The sequence below is a fragment of the Pseudophryne corroboree genome, chromosome 1 (assembly GCF_028390025.1).
Source record: "Pseudophryne corroboree isolate aPseCor3 chromosome 1, aPseCor3.hap2, whole genome shotgun sequence".
Lineage (NCBI taxonomy): Eukaryota > Metazoa > Chordata > Amphibia > Anura > Myobatrachidae > Pseudophryne > Pseudophryne corroboree.
The window spans coordinates 422,785,885-422,809,335 of record NC_086444.1 but is presented as its reverse complement, the minus strand read 5'-3'; the positions used below and the strand labels follow the sequence as shown (position 1 = coordinate 422,809,335).

At 46.3% G+C, this 23,451-nt stretch overlaps 1 protein-coding gene across 1 annotated transcript in view; it reads right to left on the bottom strand.

Moving 5' to 3' along the window:
* Positions 1 to 23,451, bottom strand: part of POLE (DNA polymerase epsilon, catalytic subunit) — a 335,686-nt gene that overhangs the window by 128,201 nt on the left and 184,034 nt on the right. Inside the window, exons 21-25 of the mRNA XM_063913394.1 lie at positions 10,344 to 10,492; positions 9,648 to 9,740; positions 6,100 to 6,244; positions 5,845 to 6,002; positions 5,326 to 5,521 (exon numbers count right to left, since the gene is read on the bottom strand). Of these exons, the coding sequence (XP_063769464.1) occupies positions 5,326 to 5,521; positions 5,845 to 6,002; positions 6,100 to 6,244; positions 9,648 to 9,740; positions 10,344 to 10,492 (741 nt within the window). The remainder of the gene's footprint in view (positions 1 to 5,325; positions 5,522 to 5,844; positions 6,003 to 6,099; positions 6,245 to 9,647; positions 9,741 to 10,343; positions 10,493 to 23,451) is intronic.

Genomic DNA, 23,451 nt, shown 5'->3' with positions numbered 1-23,451 from the left:
GAATCCTCCACGTCCCTTGTAGCCACAGGCACCACAATAGGTTGGTTCATATGAAAAGAAGAAACCACCTTAGGCAAAAATTGGGGACGAGTCCGCAACTCTGCTCTATCCACATGGAAAATTAGATAAGGGCTTTTGTGAGACAAAGCCGCTAACTCCGACACTCGCCGCGCCGAAGCCAAGGCCAACAACATGACCACTTTCCCAGTGAGATACTTTAATTCAACTGTTTGAAGCGGTTCAAACCAGTGAGACTTAAGGAACCGTAACACCACGTTAAGGTCCCATGGTGCCACTGGAGGCACAAAAGGAGGCTGGATATGCAGCACCCCTTTCACGAAAGTCTGGACTTCTGGAAGAGAAGCCAATTCCCTTTGAAAGAAAATGGATAGGACCGAAATCTGAACCTTAATGGAGCCCCCAAATTCACTCCAGTTTGCAGGAAGTGGAGAAAACGGCCCAGATGGAATTCTTCCGAAGGAGCAGTCTTGGCTTCACACCAAGACACATACTTCCTCCAGATACAGTGATAATCTTTCGATGTCACCTCCTTCCTTGCCTTTATTAGAGTAGGAATGACCTCTTCCGGAATGCCCTTTTCCGCTAGGATCCTGAGTTCAACCGCCATGCCGTCAAACGCAGTCGCAGTAAGTCCTGGAACAGACAGGGCCCTTGTTGTAACAGGTCTTCCCTGAGAGGAAGAGGCCACGGATCTTCTGAGAGCATTTCCTGTAGATTCGGATACCAGGCCCTTCGAGGCCAATATGGAACGATGAGAATCGCTTGAACCCCTTTTCGCCTTATGATTCTCAGTATCTTTGAGATGAGAGGAAGAGGAGGGAACACATAGACCGATTGAAACACCCACGGTGTCACCAGTGCGTCCACTGCAAACGCCTGAGGGTCCCTTGACCTGGCGCAATATCTCGGAAGTTTCTTGTTGAGGCGTGAAGCCATCATGTCTATTTGAGGCAGACCCCACTGACTTGCAATCTCTGCGAAGACTTCCTGATGAAGTCCCCACTCTCCTGGATGTAGATCGTGTCTGCTGAGGAAGTCTGCTTACCAGTTGTCTACTCCCAGAATGAAGACTGCTGTCAGAGCGCTTACATGACTCTCCGCCCATCGAAGAATCTTTGAGGCTTCTGCCATTGGCACTCTGCTCCTTGTGCCGCCTTGGCGGTTTACATGAGCCACTGCTGTGATGTTGTCTGACTGAATCAGAAGCGGAAGACCTTGAAGTAAGGTCTGCGCCTGACGAAGGCCGTTGTATATGGCCCTTAATTCCAGAATGTTGATGTGTAGACAAGCCTCCTGGCTTGACCACAGACCCTGGAAGTTTCTTCCCTGTGCGACTGCTCCCCATCCTTGGAGGCTCGCGTCCGTGGTCACCAGAACCCAGTCCTGGATTCCGAACGTGCGACCCTCTAGAAGGTGAGCACTCTGCAGCCACCACAGGAGAGATACCCTGGCCCTGGGGGACAGGCGGATCATCTGATGAATCTGTAGTTGTGACCCGGACCACTTGTCCAGAAGGTCCCACTGAAAGTTTCTGGCATGGAACCTGCCGAATGGAATGGCCTCGTAAGACGCCACCATTTTTCCCAGCACTCGCGTGCAGTAATGTACCGACACCCTGTCTCGCTTCAACAGGTCCCTGACCAAGTCCTGCAGTTCCTGGGCCTTTTCAGTCGGGAGAAAATCCAGAATCATGCCTAAGAAAGGCAATCTGGTTGCTGGAACTAACTTTGACTTTGGCAGGTTTAGAATCCAACCGTGTTGTTGTAACACCCTCAGGGAGAGTGATACTTTGACAAGCTACTGTTCTCTCGATCTCGCTTTTATCAGGAGATCGTCCAAGTATGGGATAATTGTGACCCCCTGCTTGCGCAGGAGCACCATCATCTCCGCCATTAATTTGGCAAAAATTCCCGGGGCCGTGGACAGCCCAAACGGCAACGTCTGAAATTGGTAGTGACAATCCTCCACCACAAATCTCAGGTACGCCTGATGAGGTTGATAATTGGGGACATGAAGGTATGCATCCTTTATGTCTAGAGACACCATATAATCTCCCTCTTCCAGACTTGCAATGACCGCCCTGAGCGACTCCATCTTGAACTTGAACCTCTAAGTATAGGTTTAAGGATTTTAAATTTAGAATGGGTCTGACTGAACCGCCCGGTTTCGGGACCACAAACAGGGTTGAGTAATAGCCCATCCCCTGCTGAAGCAGGGGGAACCTTGACCACCACTTGTTGGAGACACAATTTTTGAATTGCTGCCAAAACTATCTCCCTCTCTGGGGAAGAAGTCGGCAGGGCCGATTTGAAAAACCGGCGAGGGGGCACCTCTTCGAATTCCAGCTGGTACCCCCGGGAAACAATGTCTATTGCCCAGGGGTCCCCCTGAGAATGAATCCAGACCTGGCTGAAAAGACGAAGACGTGCCCCCACCGGAGCAGACTCCACCCGCGGAGCCCCAGCGTCATGCTGTGGATTTAGTAGAGGCCGGGGAGGACTTTTGATCCTGGGAACTGGCTGTAGTTGGCAGCTTTTTCCCCTTGCCCTTACCTCTGGCAAGAAAGGAAGATCCCCGAGCCCTCTTGGATTTATGCGGCCGAAAGGACTGCATCTGATAATGTGGCGTTTTCTTAGGCTGTGAGGAAACATAAGGTAAAAAGGTTGATTTACCTGCAGTGGCTGTGGAAACTAGCTCCGCGAGACCTTCCCCAAACAACTCCTCACCCTTGTAAGGTAAAACCTCCATATGCCGTTTTGAGTCGGCATCACCCGACCACTGTCGGGTCCACAGTGCTCGCCTGGCAGAAACTGCCATAGCGTTCGCTCTGGACCCCAGTATGCCTATATCCCTCTGAGCCTCTCTCATATAAAGGACCGCATCCTTAATATGACCCAGGATCAAGAAGATAGAATCCCTATCCATCGTATCCATATCAGTAGATAAGGTATCTGTCCACGCTAGTACAGCGCTACAAACCCTAGCCGACGCTATTGCCGGTCTGAGTAATGTACCGGTATGTGTGTAAATTGACTTTAAGGTAGTTTCTTGCTTGCGATCAGCAGGATCCCTGAGGGCAGCAGTATCCTGCGACGGCAGCGCCACCTTTTTGGAAAGGCGCGTCAACGCTTTATCCACCCTTGGGGATGATTCCCACCGTATCCTGTCCTTGATCGGGAAAGGATAAGCCATAATAATCCTTTTGGGAATCTGCAGCTTCTTGTCTGGAGTTTCCCAAGCACTTTCAAATAACTCATTTAATTCAAAAGAAGTTGGAAAAGTAACCTCAGGCTTCTTTTCTTTAAACATGTGGATTTTCGGATTAGGCACCGCGGGGTCATCTATAAATATGCAGCACAGCCTTTATAGCAATAATCATATAATGAATACTCTTTGCCAATTTTGGCTGCAACCTCGCATCATCATAATCGACACTGGATTCAGAATCCGTGTCGGTATCTGTGTCAACTACCGGGGAAAGTGGGCGTTTTTGAGACCCAGAAGGCCCCTGTGACGTAGGGAAAGGCAGGGTATGACCCTCTGTACTGTCCCTGGATTCTGCTTTGTCCAAACGTTTGTGCAATAAATTAACATTTGCATTTAAAATATTCCACATTTCCATCCAGTCATGTGTCGGTGTTGCCGACGGAGACACCACACTCATACGCTCCACCCTCATCCCTAAGAGAGCCTTCCGCATCAGACATGCCGACACGCACGTACTGACACACCACTCACTCAGGGAAAACTCTATCTGGAGACAGTTCCCCCAAAAGGCCCTTTGGAGAGACAGAGAGAGAGTCTGCCAGCACCCACCCAGCGCCAATAACCCTGGGAAAATAAAAATTATTACCCGGATACAGCGCTATTCACTGTGCCAAATTATGTGCCCCCCCCCCCATAAGTGAGTGCTGAGGGAGAAGCCCCATCCCCTCATTGGCGGGCTTCGGTCCCGCTCTTTCTTAAAACTGGCGGGGGTATGAAATAATACTAAAAATTTAGTATGAACCTATTGCCAGTGTCGAGGTCCACAATGCTGCCCAGGGAGCCGCCCCCCCCCCCCCCGCACCCAACAGTGTCCGCTGTGTGCGTGTCCGTGTGAGCAATGGCGCACAGCGTTACCTCACTGAAGATCTGATGTCTTCTGCCGCCTTTGAAGTCTTCTGCCTTCCTATAATCACCCGGCTTCTATCTTCCGGCTCTGCGAGGAGGACAGCGGCGCGGCTCCGGGACGAACCGCTAGGGGATACCTGCGTTCTGACTCCCTCTGGAGCTAATGGTGTCCAGTAGCCTAAGAAGCAGAGCCTAACATTTAAGTAGGTCTGCTTCTCTCTCCTCAGTCCCACAATGCAGGGAGCCTGTTGCCAGCAGGTCTCCCTGAAAATAAAAAACCTAACAAAATACTTTTTTACAGGAAGCTCAGGAGAGCTCCCTGTAGTGCACCCAGTCTCCTCTGGGCACAGTATTAAAACGGAGGTCTGGAGGAGGAGCATAGAGGGAGGAGCCAGTGCACACCCATACCTAAAGTTCTTTTTAGTGCCCATGTCTCCTGCGGAGCCAGTCTATCCCCCCCTTGGTCCTTACGGAGTCCCCAGCATCCTCTAGGACGTAAGAGAAAGTCCATATTACACTTTAATAGTGCTCCATAATATATATATATATATATATATATAACAACTGGACTAGTATTTGTTATTAGTTCTGATGTTAATCTAGGAATCCTGGATTGGAGCGTAACATTCCACACCAAAATGGGCCTATTGGCTTCCACCTCTCCCGTAAGTTGCTTGGACTGTAGAGACCAACAAAGCAGTCACAAGATCTCAAGCAGCCAACTTGTCGGACATTTTGCTCAGACAAATGCTGTTAAGTGACACAATCAAGGACTTCTGATTCCTGGTTTTGGCTCAATTGTACAGACAGACAGAAAATAGCAAATAGAAAACACCTGAGAAACCAGTACTGCAGACACCTAGGGCTCAACACACTTAACTCATCGTGGCCCTATCTTGCCCCAGATTTATGGATTTTTGTACGTAGAGCTACAAGGCTGCAGACAAAAATTGGCAAACCTGGCGGTACCATAAGAAAAGCATACAAGCACACTTACTAGCAACCATATATAAATTGCAGCTATCTGGATCGAGCTTCTAGAGTCATCCGTGAGCTTTTAACACTAATGGATCTACACATAGGGCATTTGAGGACCCAAGACACAGCCTCTGGTATTCCATGAAAGGTTATATAAATGTAGTGTACATGAAATTAGCGACTATCACATTCAAGCCTGTTGTCTTCCATTACCTTGCTGAAAAGTACATCCAGCCAGTAATCTGCCACTTTAGCCACAGATGCATAGACCTCTTCCAGGGTACTGCCTTTCAGGAACGCCTCAAACACAGAGGACTGGAAGATCTTGATCAGTTGAAGCTCTCCACGCCGTTTCACCTCAAATCCCTTGAGCTCAGCAAGGGAGCCATCCTCATTAAACACTGCATACCTGAAAAACAGAAAGCCCAAAAGATTGTCAAAAGCAAATAGAAAAACAGTAGTAAGGATTATAAACAATTAAGTAAGTCTTGCTCAATTAAACTATATAATGGCGTGACTGCAACAAGCTAAAGGAATAAAGAAGCATACTATTTGTTATTACATAGGCTACATGAGTAAGCCCTTCTGTTCCCCCTGTTCAAGGTTAAGTCACCTGGTGAAACTACAGAAAGAACAGCAGCACTAGTATCCGTGTGCCATTTGTCAAATGCTTGGTGTGGAGTGTGTGTAAAATTACATTTCTAAAACAAAAAAACTTATAAATTCACCAACCTTTTCTTCAGCTTTTTTCCCTCTTCTTTAGATGCTGGAAGGATCATGGCTAAATATGGCCCATCAACTTCAAAGAAGATGCTGTTTTCCGAGCGAGTAATATAAGTTAGTGTAGATGGGTCACTTAGTTCCTGGTACTGGTGGTTTGTAAATCCTTCCTGAAAACATGGCAAGAGAATGTAGAAGAATTTAAAAATAAATAAAAGTGGTCTTTGGCATGTTAGCCTGACACACTACATAACACTTCTCTCTTACCTTCACCAAGATATTGAGCATAGCTCCAGGGTAGGATATGGTCACTTTTGGCTTTTTGGCGTTGGTGGATTTAATAACAAAGTTCTCAGGGAAGCTGTTTGGAAGAACACACCATATCCCATCTGTGTCTAGCTCCAGTGGCCTCCTGAGTGAAGAGAAAGTGTGTTATAGAAAAGGCTGATCTTAATTTCCAGTATATAAAAGTACACAATACAGGAATGAATAGCTCCCCACTAATTAAAAAAAAAAAAAAAAAAAATTCTGTTTTACTCAGATAGTTAACTTTCTTAAGCAATGTGCACATAGATATCAGTTAAATCTGTGTCATGCAGTACACTTAAGGGGAGGGGCTATCAAACCTTCTAAAGATGACAAGTGGAGATGCTGCCTATAGCAACTAGGTTTTAGCATTTATCAAGTACATTCCTTCTTACTAAGAGAGAAGAGTGCACTGCACCAGAATGCGAGACGCCTGGTCACAGACCCATGGTACCCCGCTCCAGTGCAAACAAGGGGGTAAATCAGACCTGATCGCTGCAGTGCATTTTTGCTCAGCGGGCGATCAGGATGGTGCGAAAAAAGCGATCACAAGGTGATTGACAGGTAGAGTTTTACAGAAGTGTCCGGAAAAACGCAGGACGGGCCAGGCATTTTCAGGGAGGGTGTCTGACGTCAGCTTCGGCCCAGACCACCAGGATCAAAACGCAGCGGCAGAGTAAGTCCTGGGTTGAGCAGAGACTGCACAAACTGATGTTTGTGCAGCTCTGCTACAAATGTGAACGCACATTTGCACAGAGCCAATACCCACCCCCTGTAGGCGGCAACTATCTGAATTACCCCCAAAGCCCAAAAACCTAAAGCAAGAGACCTGCTGCGACATCCAATCCAAGTCTACTAGTCACATTATGTGTTGGTGACCAATAGTCACCTTATTGCTTTAAACGAACACTCCTTTTTAAATCAAAATCCTTTTCAATACAGAAGGTAAACTTTGCATCTGCAATTGGACACTTAGGGCGGTATTCAAATGATATATTACGCTCAACCTCCTTTCTAAAGTGATCCCAGTTATCGCGCATATTGCACCCATAGTAATCAGGTTTAGTTGCGTAACAGGTTTGGTGCCCTCGCTACTGTGGGGTTAGCGAGTTGATATTATACCACGCCTGTCAGCAGAAACAAAACAGGTGTGGAAGGGAGTGAAAAAGAATTGAATACCACCCTTAAGGTCTATTTGATAAACACTTTTTGAGGTCAATCCTCCGTTTATTCTTGGAGAATTTCCACGATATTTAAAGTATACGGGCTATTTAACAAGAAGACACTGCAGCAGAGGTTCCTCTGTTTTTTTATCACAGTAGCAGTCTCCACAGCAGTCAAACGGGACAACGAAAATGTCCAATTCACAAAGCTATGTAAAGCTTAGCCATGACTGCCAAAGCAATCTTTAGACGCCATTAGTCACTGTTACTTAGAGGCTATATTTTCTCTAATTTTTACAGAGGAATACAAGGGATTGCTTTCCACAAGCCCAAAAAAATGTCCTTGCATATGTGTTAAGCAAACTGGGACCAAACCCAGAAGTAAAGAGATTGTGTTATCACTTTGCTTTTCACGCTTAACAAGGATAGGTTTTCAGTCACTGTTGTAGAAAGAGGCTTGAAAAATAAATACTAATTTCTTATTGAAAGATACACAGCGATAAGAAATGATGGTTATCAGGTCAAAATTGTGGGGAATAACAGGTCTCAAAGTGTCTATTTAATCTTTAATATAGTTAATAATGATGACCATTTATGCGGTCCCTTAGTGGTAAAAACGCAAGCTGACATTTTCTGACTGGTCAGCCCTGTCCAGCTACTGGTCAAGGATACAAGTGAAAATGCTATATAGACTAACTTTACAAGCACTCCCAATATGCTATATTAACATCAAACAGGAAACACTTCCCTAGAATTAAAAAAAAAAATGCACCAACTTAATCACAAAGGAAAAACTCATGCCAGACAAGCAACATTCAGGCCATGATAGGGTACCTGAAGAGCCGATTTACACTAGAACTTCAGAAAACAAATCATATATATTCAAACATTCAAAATGGATGCCAACATTTTAACGACTATGCACGGGACAGACTTCCAACACCGGGGAAACAAATACCTAACACAGTGGTTCCCAAACTTTTTTGAGTCACGGCGCCCTTAATTATCAGAATTTTTTTCACTGCACACCTAGGCCCAAAAGTCTCTTATTCAGAAATTCAGAAAAAAAATATAAATAAATTCAGTAAATTGTGTAAACTTATGTTTGTTCACATATTGTATGACTGGAAGCCACAAGCACTGGCTTTGTCTACTACATTGTCCGTAAATAATTAGAATTAGTCCAGGACCAGCAACCCTGGGCACACCTACAAGTACCCCGAAGCACCCTAGGGTGCCTAGGCACACCGTTTGAGAACTACTGACCTAAGAGATAACAATGAGGATCATGAGAACGGGGAAAAAGAAATAATTTCAGGATCCTTAACGTTTTAAATTCAATTGACCCTAACAACACTGAGAAGTAAGATAAACTATTCCTATATACTGTCCCAAACTGAATAAAGAGCCAAGAGGGTGCTCTAATCCAAGCCAAAAGAATCAGATCATCCAAGACAAGTTATGTAAACCTCCGCTATTTTAAAACTAAAGATAGAATAATAATGGCTGTAAACAAACAATCCACACTTTATTTGAGGAAATCAAAGATTACAATTTTAGAGAAATTAAAGGTCCCCTTTAATGCAAAGTAAATAGTGAGATGGTACCAGCAATGGTTCTCAACCTCTACCTTCAAATATGTTTTGAGAACTTCAGTCTACGGAAGTAAGTGGATAATTACAAAGCAAAATATATTAAGTCACCTGTGCAAGAATAAAAGAAACCCACAAAACATGACTGGTTGGTGGTAAATGAAAACTGCAGTTGAAAATCCCTGGTCACTAGAACGGTTTGAGAACATGGCTAAAGATACAGGTCGGATTCCTCTCTAGACTAATAGTAAGATGCAGGAGGAAGACTAATGAGCTATTATGACACTACCTAAGACAAAGACATATTACAAAACCTCAACCCATTTCACATAGCATGGAACAAACTTAAAACCATTCAAATCCTTTTTTTGTAATTGTTTTAGCACAAAAAATATTAGTCAAGCTCAGCTTATACCCGAGCACTAAACTAACGAATCTTATTCAATAAGTAATTACTCCAAAAAGTGTGGGGTGTGAATTGGACGCAGGGGATTTTTACATCTTGATGTTTAAGCATTATACACAAACATCTGCACTTAGAGGGAGTTAGCGCAGCGGCCTTTTTTCTTATGGTAGATTCTGGGATAATGGACGGGCTATGGCAGTTTATCACAGACGTGGTTAGGCTTTATCATTTGTTTAAATCCACAGAAAAAGCAGGCAGAGCTGCTAACTACCCAGCAAATGACAGCTCTGTTATAAAAAAGCTAAAACCATACATATGTGCCCAGCAATAATGTTTTGCATTACTCACCCTATCTGCTCAATGAGCTCTCTGGCCTGGGTGATAATATTGGCTCCCGTATAGCACACAATGCCAGCCATCTCCATCGAATACCAACGAGCTCTGTGAGAGGAAGGAAGTGATCAATACTTTAACCCACTACACTGACTAAAGAGGATCAAGTATTCGTTTTGCTATTTACTAAGCGCTGGAAGTGCAAATTAGTCATACCCCATACCTGCTGCATTATGCACAGATTTTGAAATAATATTTCCAATACAGTCATAAGAACTTTGTTGTGGGAAATATATATATCCCGAGCCAATGTCCTGTTATGTAGTCATGTGTAGGCTGCTTGGCAGGCAGGTGTCTATTTTTCACCAATGTTTAGGTTTCAAATTAAATATAAAAACATTAAGATTCCCTAACTATTACATATGAAAAAGTCGTGTATCTTTACTATATAAAATCCATATTACATCACACACTAGCAAAAAAGCAACAAGGTGTAAAAGTAGAACTACAATGTGTGACATTTTTGAAGCATGGAATAGTGATTGTGTAAAAACTTGCACCACAGCTATACATTTGTTGTGTATAAAATAAATCAATCCTAAAAACTCCTCCACGGCTCTCAAACACCACCACTGCGCACACTGCTTATTTGTGAACAACTCAAATGTAAAAATTCTCTAAAGGAGCATTGTTTGCAATCTTTGTACATACCCCTTGCGCATTACATAGCCATAGAAGGAGTTTAGAATACACTTGTGAGCCAGTTGCAGAGATTCATACAAAATTTCCATGTTCTTACACCTCTTTATCTCTGCGGCATCACCACTCTCACATGCGGCAGACAACTTTTTCTTCCACACCTGTAGAGGGCATAGGCAGAAAAGTGAGATACACCGATAAATTCCTTCAAGAGAACCCAGAGTCCTCGTAGACTTTGCTTCTGGGTCATTCCACACCACTACAACCATGCCATATAACCAACCTGCTCCAATTTTGCAAGCAATTATTGGGAGCAATCAAATTCCCCGATATGTTGGATTATGTGCCTTTCTTAAAAGGTCACTTGTTGTACCGAGCTATTTATTACCTATGTATGATTCAAGTGATTGTTTGCTCATTCAATACATTTTATGGCTTTACACTAGGTTTTTCCCCCTTTGTTATTTAACTTGAGGTGCATTTGACATGGTGGGGAATAAGGTGCTGAAAACAATTACTTATTGGAACCAGATAAAGGAATCGTTGGCATATTGTCTTGAGAGAAAAACTTTTACACCACTGGATAGGGCTGTACATGCTCATTTGGAAGAAAACGGAGTATCATAGGTGACAACATACCCTATATTTTATTAATTACCAAAACTGGATGCGACTGCATTTTTCCGTTTGAACTGAGTTTCATAAGTGACTATCATTCATGGTCAAACACCCTCACTATTGCAGTGAGGTGCATCATACCGTTGAGAAAGAGCGATTTGTTGTCTTTGATTTTTACGTTTACCACTGGTACGTATTTCATGAGGAATCCAGAAAAAAAACAACTTATTTTAATGTGAGCATTAGTTACACCAGTGGTTTTCAAACACAGTCCTCAAGGCACTCCAACAGTCCAGGTTTTAGGTATAACCCTGCTTATGCACAGATGATATAATCAAAACTGACTGAGGTACTAGTTAAGTCACCTGTGCCTAAGCATGGATATTCTTAAAACGTGGACTGTTGGGGTGCCTTTAGGACCGCATTTGGGAACCACAGAGTTAAACAGTTTTTATCCCCGAGTATCAATATTTTAAGTATTAAAACGCTTTAAAACAAAAAAATAAAATAAATAAAAACACTGAAAGAGAATTTTTGGGGTTTTAATTATTCCTAACTTCATGTACTTTGCGATGTAGCAGAAAACCAATAATTTTATTCTGAAAAGCGAGATTTATGGTAAGAACTTACCGTTGTTAAATCTTTCTGCGAGGTACACTGGGCTCCACATGGATTAACATTGGTGTGTAGAGTAGGATCTTGATCCGAGGCACCAACAGGCTCAAAGCTTTGACTGTTCACAAGATGCACAGCACCGACTCCTCTATAACCCTGCCTCCGTGCACAGGAGCTCAGTTTCGTTAACCAGTCCAATGCAGTAGCAGGTACCAGAGACGACAATCGCTCATAGCCAATTACACCACACACTCACCACAGGAGAGGGTGTCAGCGGCTAATGCCATACCAACCCAAAGAAGCCAAGTGCTTCAGGGTGGGCGCCTTGTGGAGCCCAGTGTACCTCGCAGAAAGAGATTTAACAAAAGGTAAGTTCTTACCATAAATCTCGTTTTCTGCTGCGGGGTTCACTGGGCTCCACAAGAATTAACATCGGGGATGTCTTAAAGCAGTTCCTTATGGGAGGGGACACACTGTAGCGGGCACAAGAACCCGGCGTCCAAAGGAAGCATCCCGGGAGGCGGATGTATCGAAGGTATAGAACCTTATGAACGTGTTCACTGAGGACCACGTAGCCACCTTGCACAATTGTTCAAGGGTCGCACCACGGTGGGCCGCCCAAGAAGGTCCTACCGACAGAGTATAATGGGCTTTAATGGTAGCAGGAGCTGGAAGGCTAGCCTGTACATAAGCATGTGCACTCACCATTCTAATCCATCTGGCCAAAGTCTGCTTATTAGCAGGCCAGCCACGTTTGTGAAAACCAAATAGAACAAAAAGAGAATCAAATTTCCGAATGGAGGAGGTGCTCTTCACATAGATACGGAGAACCCGTACCACATCCAAAGGCCGCTCTTTAGATGACGCCACAGGAGAAGTAAAGGCCGGAAACACAATCTCCTGATTAAGATAGAAGGAAGAGACCACTTTAGGTAAATAACCCGGACGCGTTCCAAGAACCACCCGGTCACGGTGAAAAATCAGATCGGGGGACTTACAGGATAAGGCACCTAAGTCCGAGACCCTTCTAGCTGAAGCGATAGCCAGCAAAAACAAAACCTTAAGGGAAAGCCATTTAAGGTCTGCAGATACAAGAGGTTCAAACGGAGACTCTTGCAAGGCCTCCAGAACCACAGACAGATCCCAAGGGGCCACTGGTGGCACATAAGGAGGCTGAATCCGCAATACGCCCTGAGTGAAGGCATGAACATCAGTAAGGGCAGCAATCTTTCTCTGAAACCAAACCGACAAGGCAGAAATGTGAACCTTGAGGGAGGCCAGACGAAGGCCTAAATCCAGGCCCTGTTTTAGGAAGGCCAACAGTTTGGCCGTACTAAACTTGAAAACGTCATGATTGTGAGACGCGCACAAAGTAAAGTAAGCATTCCAGGCCCTATGGTAAATCCGAGCAGAAGCCGGCTTACGGGCCTTCAACATAGTTGGAACGACCGCCTCAGAAAAACCCTTGGCCCTCAAGACGGAAGCTTCAAGAGCCACGCCGTCAAAGCCAGACGGGCCAAGTCCTGGTAAACACAAGGGCCCTGAACGAGGAGGTCTGGTCGTAGAAGGGGACGATCTAGCGAGAGGCCCTGTAGATCGGAGAACCAGTGCCGTCTGGGCCACGCTGGTGCGATCAGAAGTAGGTTCCCTCCTTCTTGCTTGAACTTCCGTATTACTCTGGGCAGGGGTGACACCGGAGGGAACAGATACAGCAGCCAAAAGTTCCATGGAATAGCCAGAGCGTCCACGAATGCCGCCTGAGGATCCCTTGTCCTTGCTCCGAAGACCAGAACCTTGTGATTGTGTCGAGACGCCATCAGGTCCACATCTGGAAGGCCCCACGTGTCCACGAGAAGTTGAAACACCTCTGGATGGAGGCTCCACTCTCTGTTGTCAGGACGTACACGCCGGAAAGGCAGCTTCCCAGTTTAGGACCCCTGGAATGAATACTGCGGATATGGCCGGCAGATGGCGTTCTGCCCACTGAAGAATCCGTGCCGCCTTAATGATTGATGTACGCCACCGTGGTGGCGTTGTCCGATTGTACTTGAACAGGTCTGTTCTGTATCAAATGCTGGGCCAGGGTTAGTGCATTGAACACAGACCGCAGTTCCAGAAATGTTTATCAGGAGTAGAGACTCCTCCTCGGTCCACCGACCCTAAAGTTAGTGCTGTTCCAACACCGCGCCCCAACCTCGCAGACTGGCATCTGTTGTCAGCAGGACCCAGTTGGATAACCAGAAGGGACGGCCCTGCTCAATCAATGGTCCCGAAGCCACCAGCTCAGTGACAGGCGGACCTCCGGAGACAAGGAGATCATGTGAGATCCGATCCGGTGAGGCAGGCCGTCCCACTTGGCCAGAAATAACTTCTGCAGAGGGCGAGAATAGAATTGAGCATACGCCACCATGTCGAAAGCCGACACCATGAAACCTAGTTCTTGCATTGCTGAATGTATCGACACTTGCGGGCGAGATAGGAAGCATTGAATCCTGTCCTGAAGCTTCAGGACTTTCTCCTGAGACAAGAACAACCACTGGTTGTGGGTGTCCAATAACACTCCCAGGTGCACCATGCTCCGAGCAGGAACCAGGGAAGATTTCTTCCAGTTGATTAGCCACCCGTGGGCTTTCATGAACTGGAAGTCAGATCTAGATGACACAGGAGAAGTTCTGGGGAATTTGTCAGGATCAACAAATCGTCCAAGTACGGTAGGATCCTGACCCCTTGACGGCGGAGTACAGCCGTCATTACCGCCATGACTTTGGTGAAAACTCGCAGAGCCGTTGTCAAACCAAAAGGTAATGCCCGAAATTGGTAGTGAAGGTTGCCCACCGAAAACCTCAGGTACTGCTGATGAGACACTGCAATAGGAATATGCAGGTAGGCCTCCTGTATGTCCAGGGAGACCATATAGTCCCCAGGCTCCAAGGCCAGGACAATAGAGCGCAGAGTTTCCATACGAAACTTGGAGACCCTCACCTACTTGTTCAAGGACTTGAGATTGAGAATGGGCCACGAGGACCCGTTGTGGTTTCGGGACTAGAAACAGCAGTGAATAGTACCCCATGCCTTTCTGGGCCAGAGGCTGTACTACCACTCCTGTGGTCAGGAGGGAATGTACCACCGAATGAAGAGTCTTTGCCTTCACCGGGTCTAAAGGGACGTCTGTCAGGCAAAATCGATGAGGGGGACGGTTCTTGAAGGGTACGGCGTAACCTCGAGTGACGACTTCCCTTACCCAGGCATCGGAAGTGGTCTTTAACCATTCCTTGGCAAAACCTAGAAGCCGGCCCCCCACCCTGGGATCCCCCAGAGGGAGGCCCGCCCCGTCATGCGGCAGGCTGGTCAGCTTTGGAAGCAGCCAAGGACCGCTTCGGTCTGGGCTTGGTAGGTTTGGAAGCACGAGTTTGCTTTGGGTACGCCTGACCTTTTGCTTTACCTGGAGGACGAAAGGGCCGAGGGAAAGTACTTTCTCTATCGTCCTAGAGGATGCTGGGACTCCGTAAGGACCATGGGGAATAGACGGGCTCCGCAGGAGACATGGGCACTTTAAGAAAGAACTGAACTCTGGGTGTGCACTGGCTCCTCCCTCTATGACCCTCCTCCAGACCTCAGTTTTAGTTTTAGACTGTGCCCAGAGGAGAATGGGTGCACTGCAGGGAGCTCTCCTGAGTTTCCTGCTTAGAAAGCATTTTTGTTAGGATTTTTTCTCTTTTTCAGGGAGCAATGCTGGCAACAGGCTCCCTGCATCGAGGGACTGAGGAGAGAGGAGCAGACCTACTTAAATAATAGGCTCTGCTACCTCGGCTACTGGACACCATTAGCTCCAGAGGGGGTGAACATAGGTTCGTCCTGGGCGTTCACCCCAGGGCCGTGCCGCCGTTCTCCTCACAGAGCCAGAAGAAACGAAGACAGAAGACGTCTCAGGCGGCAGAAGCCTTCGGTGCTTCACTGAGGTAACGCACAGCACCGCAGCTGTGCGTCATTGCTCCCATACACCTCACACACTCCAGTCACTGTAAGGGTGCAGGGTGCAGGGCGCAGGGGGGGGGGGGCGCCCTGGGCAGCAATAAAACACCTCTCCTATGGCAAAAGTCTATATACATGTACAGGTGGGCACTGTACATGTATATAAAAGAGCCCTGCCATATTTTAGTAAGTTTGAGTGGGACAGAAGCCCGCCGCCGAGGGGGCGGGGCTTCTCCCTCAGCACTCACCAGCGCCATTTTCTCTCCACAGCACCGCTGAGAGGAAGCTCCCCGTACTCTCCCCTGCTTGACACATGGTGAAAGAGGGTTTTAAAGTAGAGGGGGGGCACATATTTGGCGATTATATATTGCAGCAGCGCTACTGGATAAACATTCTGTGTTTTTTCCTGGGTCATATAGCGCTGGGGTGTGTGTTGGCATACTCTCTGTCTCTCCAAAGGGCCTAGGGGGGAACCTGTCTTCAGATAAGAGATTCCCTGTGTGTGTGGAGTGTGTCGGTACGTGTCGACATGTCTGCGGTAAAAGGCTCTCCTAAGGAAGAGATGGAGCAAATGTGTGTGTGTGTGTGTGTGTGTGTGTGTGTGTGTGTGTGGTGTCTCCGTCGACAATGCCGACACCTGATTGGATATATGAAATTAAGTGCCAAGATGAATTTATTACAAAAGATTAGAGAACAGACAGGGAATCTACCCATGTCTGTCCCTATGTCACAGAGACCTTCAGAGTCTCACAACGCTCACTATCCAAAATAATAGACACTGATATCGACACGGCGTCTGACTCCAGTGTCGACTACGATAATGCAAAGTACAGCCAAGACTGGCAGAAAAGTATTAAACATATGATTATTGTAATAAAAGATGTTTTGCATATCACTGATGACTCATCTGTCCCTGACACAAGGGTACACATGTTTAAGGGGAAGAAAGTGGAGGTAAGTTTCCCTCCTCTCATGGAGAAAAAGAGCGGGAATCTCCAGACAAGAAGCCGCAGCTTCCCAAAAAGAATTCTCAGGGAGTATCCTTTCCCTAATGGGGCCAGGATAAGATGGAAATCTTCCCCTAGGGTGTACAAGGCATTGACACGTTTACCCAAAAAGGTAGCGCTGACTTTACAGCTATCCTCAGGGATCCTGCAGATAGCATGCAGTAAAAGTACTTTGAAGTCCATTTACACACATTCTGGTACACTACTCAGACCGGCTTGTGTCGGCATGGGTTTATAGAGCTGTAGCAGCGTAGACAGATACCTTATCAGCGGAGATTGAAACCCTAGATAAGGATGCCATGTTATTGTCCCTAGTATATATATGTGTGTGTGTGTATATATGTATGTATGTATGTATGTATGTATGTATGTATGTATGTATGTATGTGTGTGTGTATGTATGTATGTGTGTATGTATGTGTGTGTGTATGTATGTGTGTGTGTATGTATGTGTGTATATGTGTATATGTGTATGTGTGTATATGTGTGTGTGTGTATGTGTGTGTGTATGTATGTGTGTGTATGTATGTGTGTGTGTGTGTGTGTGTGTATATGTATGTATGTATGTATGTATGTATGTATGTATGTATGTATGTATGTATGTAGACATGCCCAAAGAGATGTTAGTCTACTGGGTTCTAGAGTCAACGCTATGTCGATTTCTGCTAGTCGTGTCCTGTGGAACATGCAATGGACAGGTGATGCCGACTAAAAGAGGCATATGGAGGGTTTACCTTACAAGGCTGAGGAATTGTGTGAAGAAGGGCTCTCGGACCTGGTCTCCACAGCTATAGCTGGTAATTCTGATCTTTTGCCTTATATTCCCTCACAGACTAAGAAAGCAAGACATTATCAAATGCAGTCCTTTCGGTCGCAGAACAACAAGAAAGTATGAGGAGCATCCTTTCTTACCAGAGGTAAGGGCACAGGGCACAGCTAGTTCCCAGGAACAGAAGTCCTCCCCGGCCTCTACTACATCCACCACATGACGCGGGAGCTCCGCTAAGGGAGTCCGTCCCAGGGGGTGCACGTCTTTGACTCTTCAGCCACATCTGAGTTCACTCACAGGTGGATCCCGGGGCAATAAAAATTGCTCTCAGGGTTACAAAGGAATTCGAAAGGTGCCTCCTCGCCGGTTTTCCTTATCGGACCTACCGGCTTCTCTCCAACAGGTGGTGCTCAAGGTTCCCCTCCTACAACAAGGAAGGGGATATTACTCAACCTTGGCTGTAGTCCCGAATCCGTACGGTTCGGTCAGACCTATTTAAAATTAAAATCTCTGAACCTATACTGGAAAAGGTTCAAATTTAAAGTGGAGTCGCTCAGAGCGATCATGGCCAGCCTGGAAAGGGGGGATTTGATGGTGTATCTAGACATAAAGGCTGCATACCTTCATGTTCCCATTTATTCACCCCATCAGGCGTACCTGAGAATTGCGGTACAGTATTGTCATTACCAATTTCAGGGTAATTGGCGGAAATGATGGTGCTCCTACGCAAGCAAGGAGTCACAGTTATCCCATACTTGGACGATCTCCTATAAGGGCGAGATCAATAGAGTAGTTGTTGAACAGCGTGTCACTTTCGCTGAAGGTGTCACAGCAACACGGCTGGATTCTCAATATCCCGAAGTCACAGTTGGTTCCTATGACTAGTCTGCCCTTCTTGGGTATGATTCTGGATACGGACCAGAAAGGGGTTTACCTTCAGATAGAGAAGGCCCAGGAACTCATGACTCTGGTCAGGAACTTATTGAAACCAAGACAGGTGTCAGGGCATCACTGCACCAGAGTCCGGGGAAAATCATTGCCTTCGGCAGATTCCATGCGAGGACTTTCAAATGGGACCTACTGGACAAGTGGTCCGGGTCAAATCTACAGATTCATCAGTTGATCACCCTCTCCCCCAGGGCCAGGGTATCTCTCCTGTGGTCGTTGCAGGGTGCTCACCTTCTATAGGGCCGCAGGTTCGGCATTGAGGACTGGATCCTGGTGACCACGGACGCGAGCCTCCGAGGTTGGGGAGCAGTCACACAGGGGAAAAAAAAAATGTGGTCAAGTCAAGAGGCTCGTCTTCACATCTTGGCACTAAGGGCCATATACAACGCCCTACGTCAGGCGGAGACCCTACTTCGCGACCAACCGGTTCTGATCCAGTCAAACGTCACCGCAGTAGCTCATGTAAACCGCCAAGGCGGCACAAGGAGCAGAGTGGCGATGGCGGAAGCCACCAGAATTCTTCGCTGGGCGGAGAATCATGTAAGCGCACTGTCAGCAGTGTTCATTCCGGGAGTGGACGACTGGGAAGCAGACTTCCTCAGCGGACACGACCTACGTCCTGGAGTGGGGACTTCATCAGGAAGTCTTAGCACAGATTGCAATTCGGTGGAGACTGCCACTGATAGACATGATGGCGTCCCGCCTCAACACAAAGCCGCAGAGTTATTGCGCCAGGTCAAGAGACCCTAAGGCAGTAGCTGTGGACGCCCTAGTGACACCATGGGTGTTCCAGTCGGTCTATGTGTTTACTCCTCTTCCTCTCATACCCAAGGTGTTGAGGATAATAAGAAAAAGAGGAGTGAGAACAATTCTCATTGTTCCAGATTGGCCACGGAGGACCTGGTATCCAGATCTGCAGGAAATGCTCACAGAGAATCCGTGGCCTCTTCCTCTAAGACAGGACCTGTTGCAGCAGGGGCCCTGTCTGTACCAAGACTTACCGCAGCTGCGTTTGACGGCATGGCGGTTGAACGCAGGATCCTAGCGGAAAAGGGTATTCCGGAGGAGGTCATTCCTACCCTAATTAAGGCTAGGAAGGAAGTGACATCGAAACATTATCACCGAATATGGCGAAAATATGTTTCCTGGTGTGAGGCCAGGAATGCTCCTACGGAGGAATTCCTTTTGGGCCGTCTGCTTCACCTCCTTCAAACTGGAGTGAACTTGGGCCTGAAATTAGGATCGATAAAGGTTCAAATTTCGGCCTTATCCATTTTCTTCCAAAAAGAGTTGGCTTCTCTTCCTGAAGTACAAACATTTGTGAAGGGAGTACTGCATATTCAGCCTCCTTTTGTACCGCCGGTGGCGCCTTGGGACCTTAACGTGGTGTTACGGTTCCTTCAGTCACATTGGTTTGAACCACTTCAGACAGTGGAGTTGAAATATCTCACCTGGAAGGTGGTCATGTTGGTAGCCTTGGCTTCGGCTAGGCGAGTTTCGGAATTGGCGGCTTTATCACCTAAAAGCCCCTATCTGATTTTCCATATGGACAGAGCGAAATTGCGTACCTGTCCTCAATTCCTGCCTAAGGTGGTCTCATCCTTTCATATGAACCAACCTATTGTCGTGCCTGTGGCTACGTGTGACTTGGAGGATTCAGAGTCCCTTGATGTGGTCTGGGCTTTGAAAATTTACGTGGCCAGAACGGCTAGGATCTGAAAAACAGAAGCACTGTTTGTCCTGTATGCAGCCAACAAGGTTGGCGGCCCTGCTTCAAAGCAGACTATTGCTCGCTGGATCTGAAACACGATTCAGCAGGCGCATTCTACGGCAGGATTGCAGTTACCTAAATCGGTTAAGGCCCATTCCACTAGGAAGGTGGGCTCTTCTTGGGCGGCTGCCCGAGGGGTCTCGGCACTACAGCTGTGCCGAGCTGCTACTTGGTCGGGGTCAAATACCTTTGCAAAGTTCTATAAGTTTGATACCCTGGCTGAGGAGGACCTCCTGTTTGCTCAATTCGGTGCTGCAGAGTCATCCGCACTCTCCCGCCCGTTTGGGAGCTTTGGTATAATCCCCATGGTCCTTACGGAGTCCCAGCATCCTCTAGGACGTTAGAGAAAATAAGATTTTAAACCTACCGGTAAATCTTTTTCTCGTAGTCCGTAGAGGATGCTGGGCGCCCGTCCCAAGTGCAGACTACTTCTGCAAGACTTGTATATAGTTATTGCTTACATAAGGGTTATGTTGTAGCTTCATCGGTTTGGCCGAGACTATATTGTTTGTTCATACTGTTAACTGGGTAGTTTATCACAAGTTATACAGTGTGATTGGTGTGGCTGGTATGAATCTTGCCCTTAGATTATCAAAATCCTTTCCTCGTATTGTCCATCTCCTCTGGGCACAGTTTCTCTAACTGAGGTCTGGAGGAGGGGCATAGAGGGAGGAGCCGGTGCACACCCAGAGTTCAGTTCTTTCTTAAAGTGCCCATGTCTCCTGCGGAGCCCTTCTATTCCCCATGGTCCTTACGGAGTCCCAGCATCCTCTACGGACTACGAGAAAAAGATTTACCGGTAGGTTTAAAATCTTATTTTTAGCCTTCTGTGCGGAAGGAGCCGTACTAGGTAGGCAAGCTGTTTTAGCAGTAGCCAGATCAGCCACAATCTTATTTAGGTCTTCGCCAAAAAGAATGTCTCCCTTGAAAAGAAGCGCCTCCAGGGTTTTCTTAGATCCATATCCACCGACCAGGATCTCAACCAAAGGATACGTTGAGCCAAGATGGACGTAGTGGCAGCCTTGGCCGCCAGTACCCCGGCATCAGAAGCCGCCTCCTTAGGGTACAGGGAAGCCGTGGCAATATATGAGAGACCTTGTCGAGCATGCTCAGAAGTGTTGGAAGGCAGCTCTGCCTCCAGCTCCTGAGCCCACACCTCAACAGCCCATGTTGCTGCAATGGTTGGTCTATGCACAGCCCCCGTTAGGGTGTAAATCGCTTTCAAACAACCCTCCACACGTCTATCCGTCGGTTCCTTCAGAGGTGTGACGGTAGTTACTGGCAGAGCTGAGGAAACTACCATGCGTGCCACATGAGAATCTACAGGCGGAGGAGTTTCTCAATTCTCATAGCTCCGCAGAGAGGATAGCGAGCCAACAGTCTCTTATGCGGTGTGAATTTTGTTCCCGGATTTTCCCATGATTCCTGACGTATGTCAGCCAGGTGTTGAGAATGAGGTAAAACTAACTTGTTTAACCACCTTCTTACGTTTAAATCTGTCCGGATTTTTAGAGACAGTCGCAGGCTCAGGTTCATCAGAGACCTGAAGAATGAACCTAATAGCCTCAATCAAATAAGGGACAAGAACGGGCCGCTACATCCTCACAATCCACCGCTGTCCCGGACACATCCTCTGAGGAGGATGGTGCATATTCTGACCCCACAGACACTGACTGATGCTTCAGATTTCTTCTTTTCTTCTGAAATCAGCTTATAATATGGGCTGCAGGAGCAGCCCCCCTGTTGGATTGCCTGCTTACTGCATGGCACCAATTTACAAACGGAGTTCCTGTGCACAGAGGTGGGGTTAGACGGCGGCGCTGTGCATCTTGGGAACAGTCAAAGCTTTGAGCCTGTTGGTGCCTCGGATCAAGATCCTACTCTACACCCCAATGTTAATCCTTGTGGAGCTCAGTGTACCACGCAGCAGAAAACAGGTTTTACGTTTTAAAATAAGAAAAAGAATAAATGTGGATGCTTCATCTTGTAACTATTAAGGCGTTTGTTTGTTTTTTGAATGACATAAAACATTGAGTGGCATACACCAGTGGCGCCTCGGGACACTAGCAGGGTTACCTTGTTTGGTGGTCAAGGACTAATTCAAATTACTTATGGTCAATGTGACTGGCAAAGCCAATGCTTGTGACTGCCAATCATAAAATATGTGGACAAACAGAAGCAAATCTTGCCCATCATCACATCACTGAACCTAAGGATGACATATAAACACAATTTACGTAATTTATTTTTTTCTTAATTTCTCAGTAAGGAACTTTTGGCCTAAGGTTGCCATGAAAAAAAATAATTCTGATACTCTAGGGCACCGTGATTCAGAGAAGTTTGGAAACCACTGTCCTAACCCCTAATCAAACTGTAACCACTAATCCTTACAACCGTACCCTAAAAAGGGTGACTAGATGGACCAAATGGTTATTATCTGCTGGCAAATCCTAGGTTTCCAATGTAACTTGTAAGATTCCCAGAATAATAAATATGTTTTGTATTCTCAATAGGTAGGTACTGCTACAGGCCTCGGCATAGTGGTGCATTTTTAATAATTGGTTTTGGCAAGCACCTTCACCAGTTGCCAGCTGTTGACCTCCCTTGCAAATATTCCTCACTAGTGTTTTTCTTGCACTTTTGATCAAAGAAACAACATAATGCAACCAATGGGATTAAACAATATGCTTTTTATTATAGATTTAGTACTGGTCATGTAAGTCTTACTGTTTTAAATTTATTATCATATCAAGAGAAGGTATAAAGCCCATTTCACTGCCATCCTCTTTGCGGACACTGGCGTTTTGGCCTTTCACATTTAGTAAAGAAGTTTAAAGTCCTACTCTGCTGGAGAGAGGGGCACCAATTCTTTGGGCTTAATCCAGTGGTTCCCAAAATTTCTTGAATCACGGCGCCCTAGACTATTATAATTTGTTCAAAGCACCCCTAGTCCAAAAGTTTATTGATCAATTTAAAAAAAATATATTAAATTAAGTAAATTGTGCTCATACGTCATTGTTGGGGTCACTAATGTGGTGTGGGACATAGTTGAGGTTCTAACTGTCCATATATGTTATGTTTGTTAGCCACCAGCACTGGTTTTGCCTATCACTTTGACCATAAATGATTTGTTTTGGTCTTGGACCACCAACCCAAGGCATCTATTGCAAGTGTCCGAGGCACCCCAGGGTACCTAGGCACAGGCTTTGAGAACCACTGGGTTGGGGTATTAGTGTTAGAATATTAGGCTCAGGGTTCAGATTAAGGGCAAGGGTTGGGATGTTAGTGTTAGGGAAGTAGGATTAATTGTGAGGGTTTTGGAAATTAGGGTTAGGTATACACTGACATGTAGTATCACGACAAAAAGGAATTTAGGATTTACATGCAACATAATAACACAACTGTGAAGCTGTCCCTTCA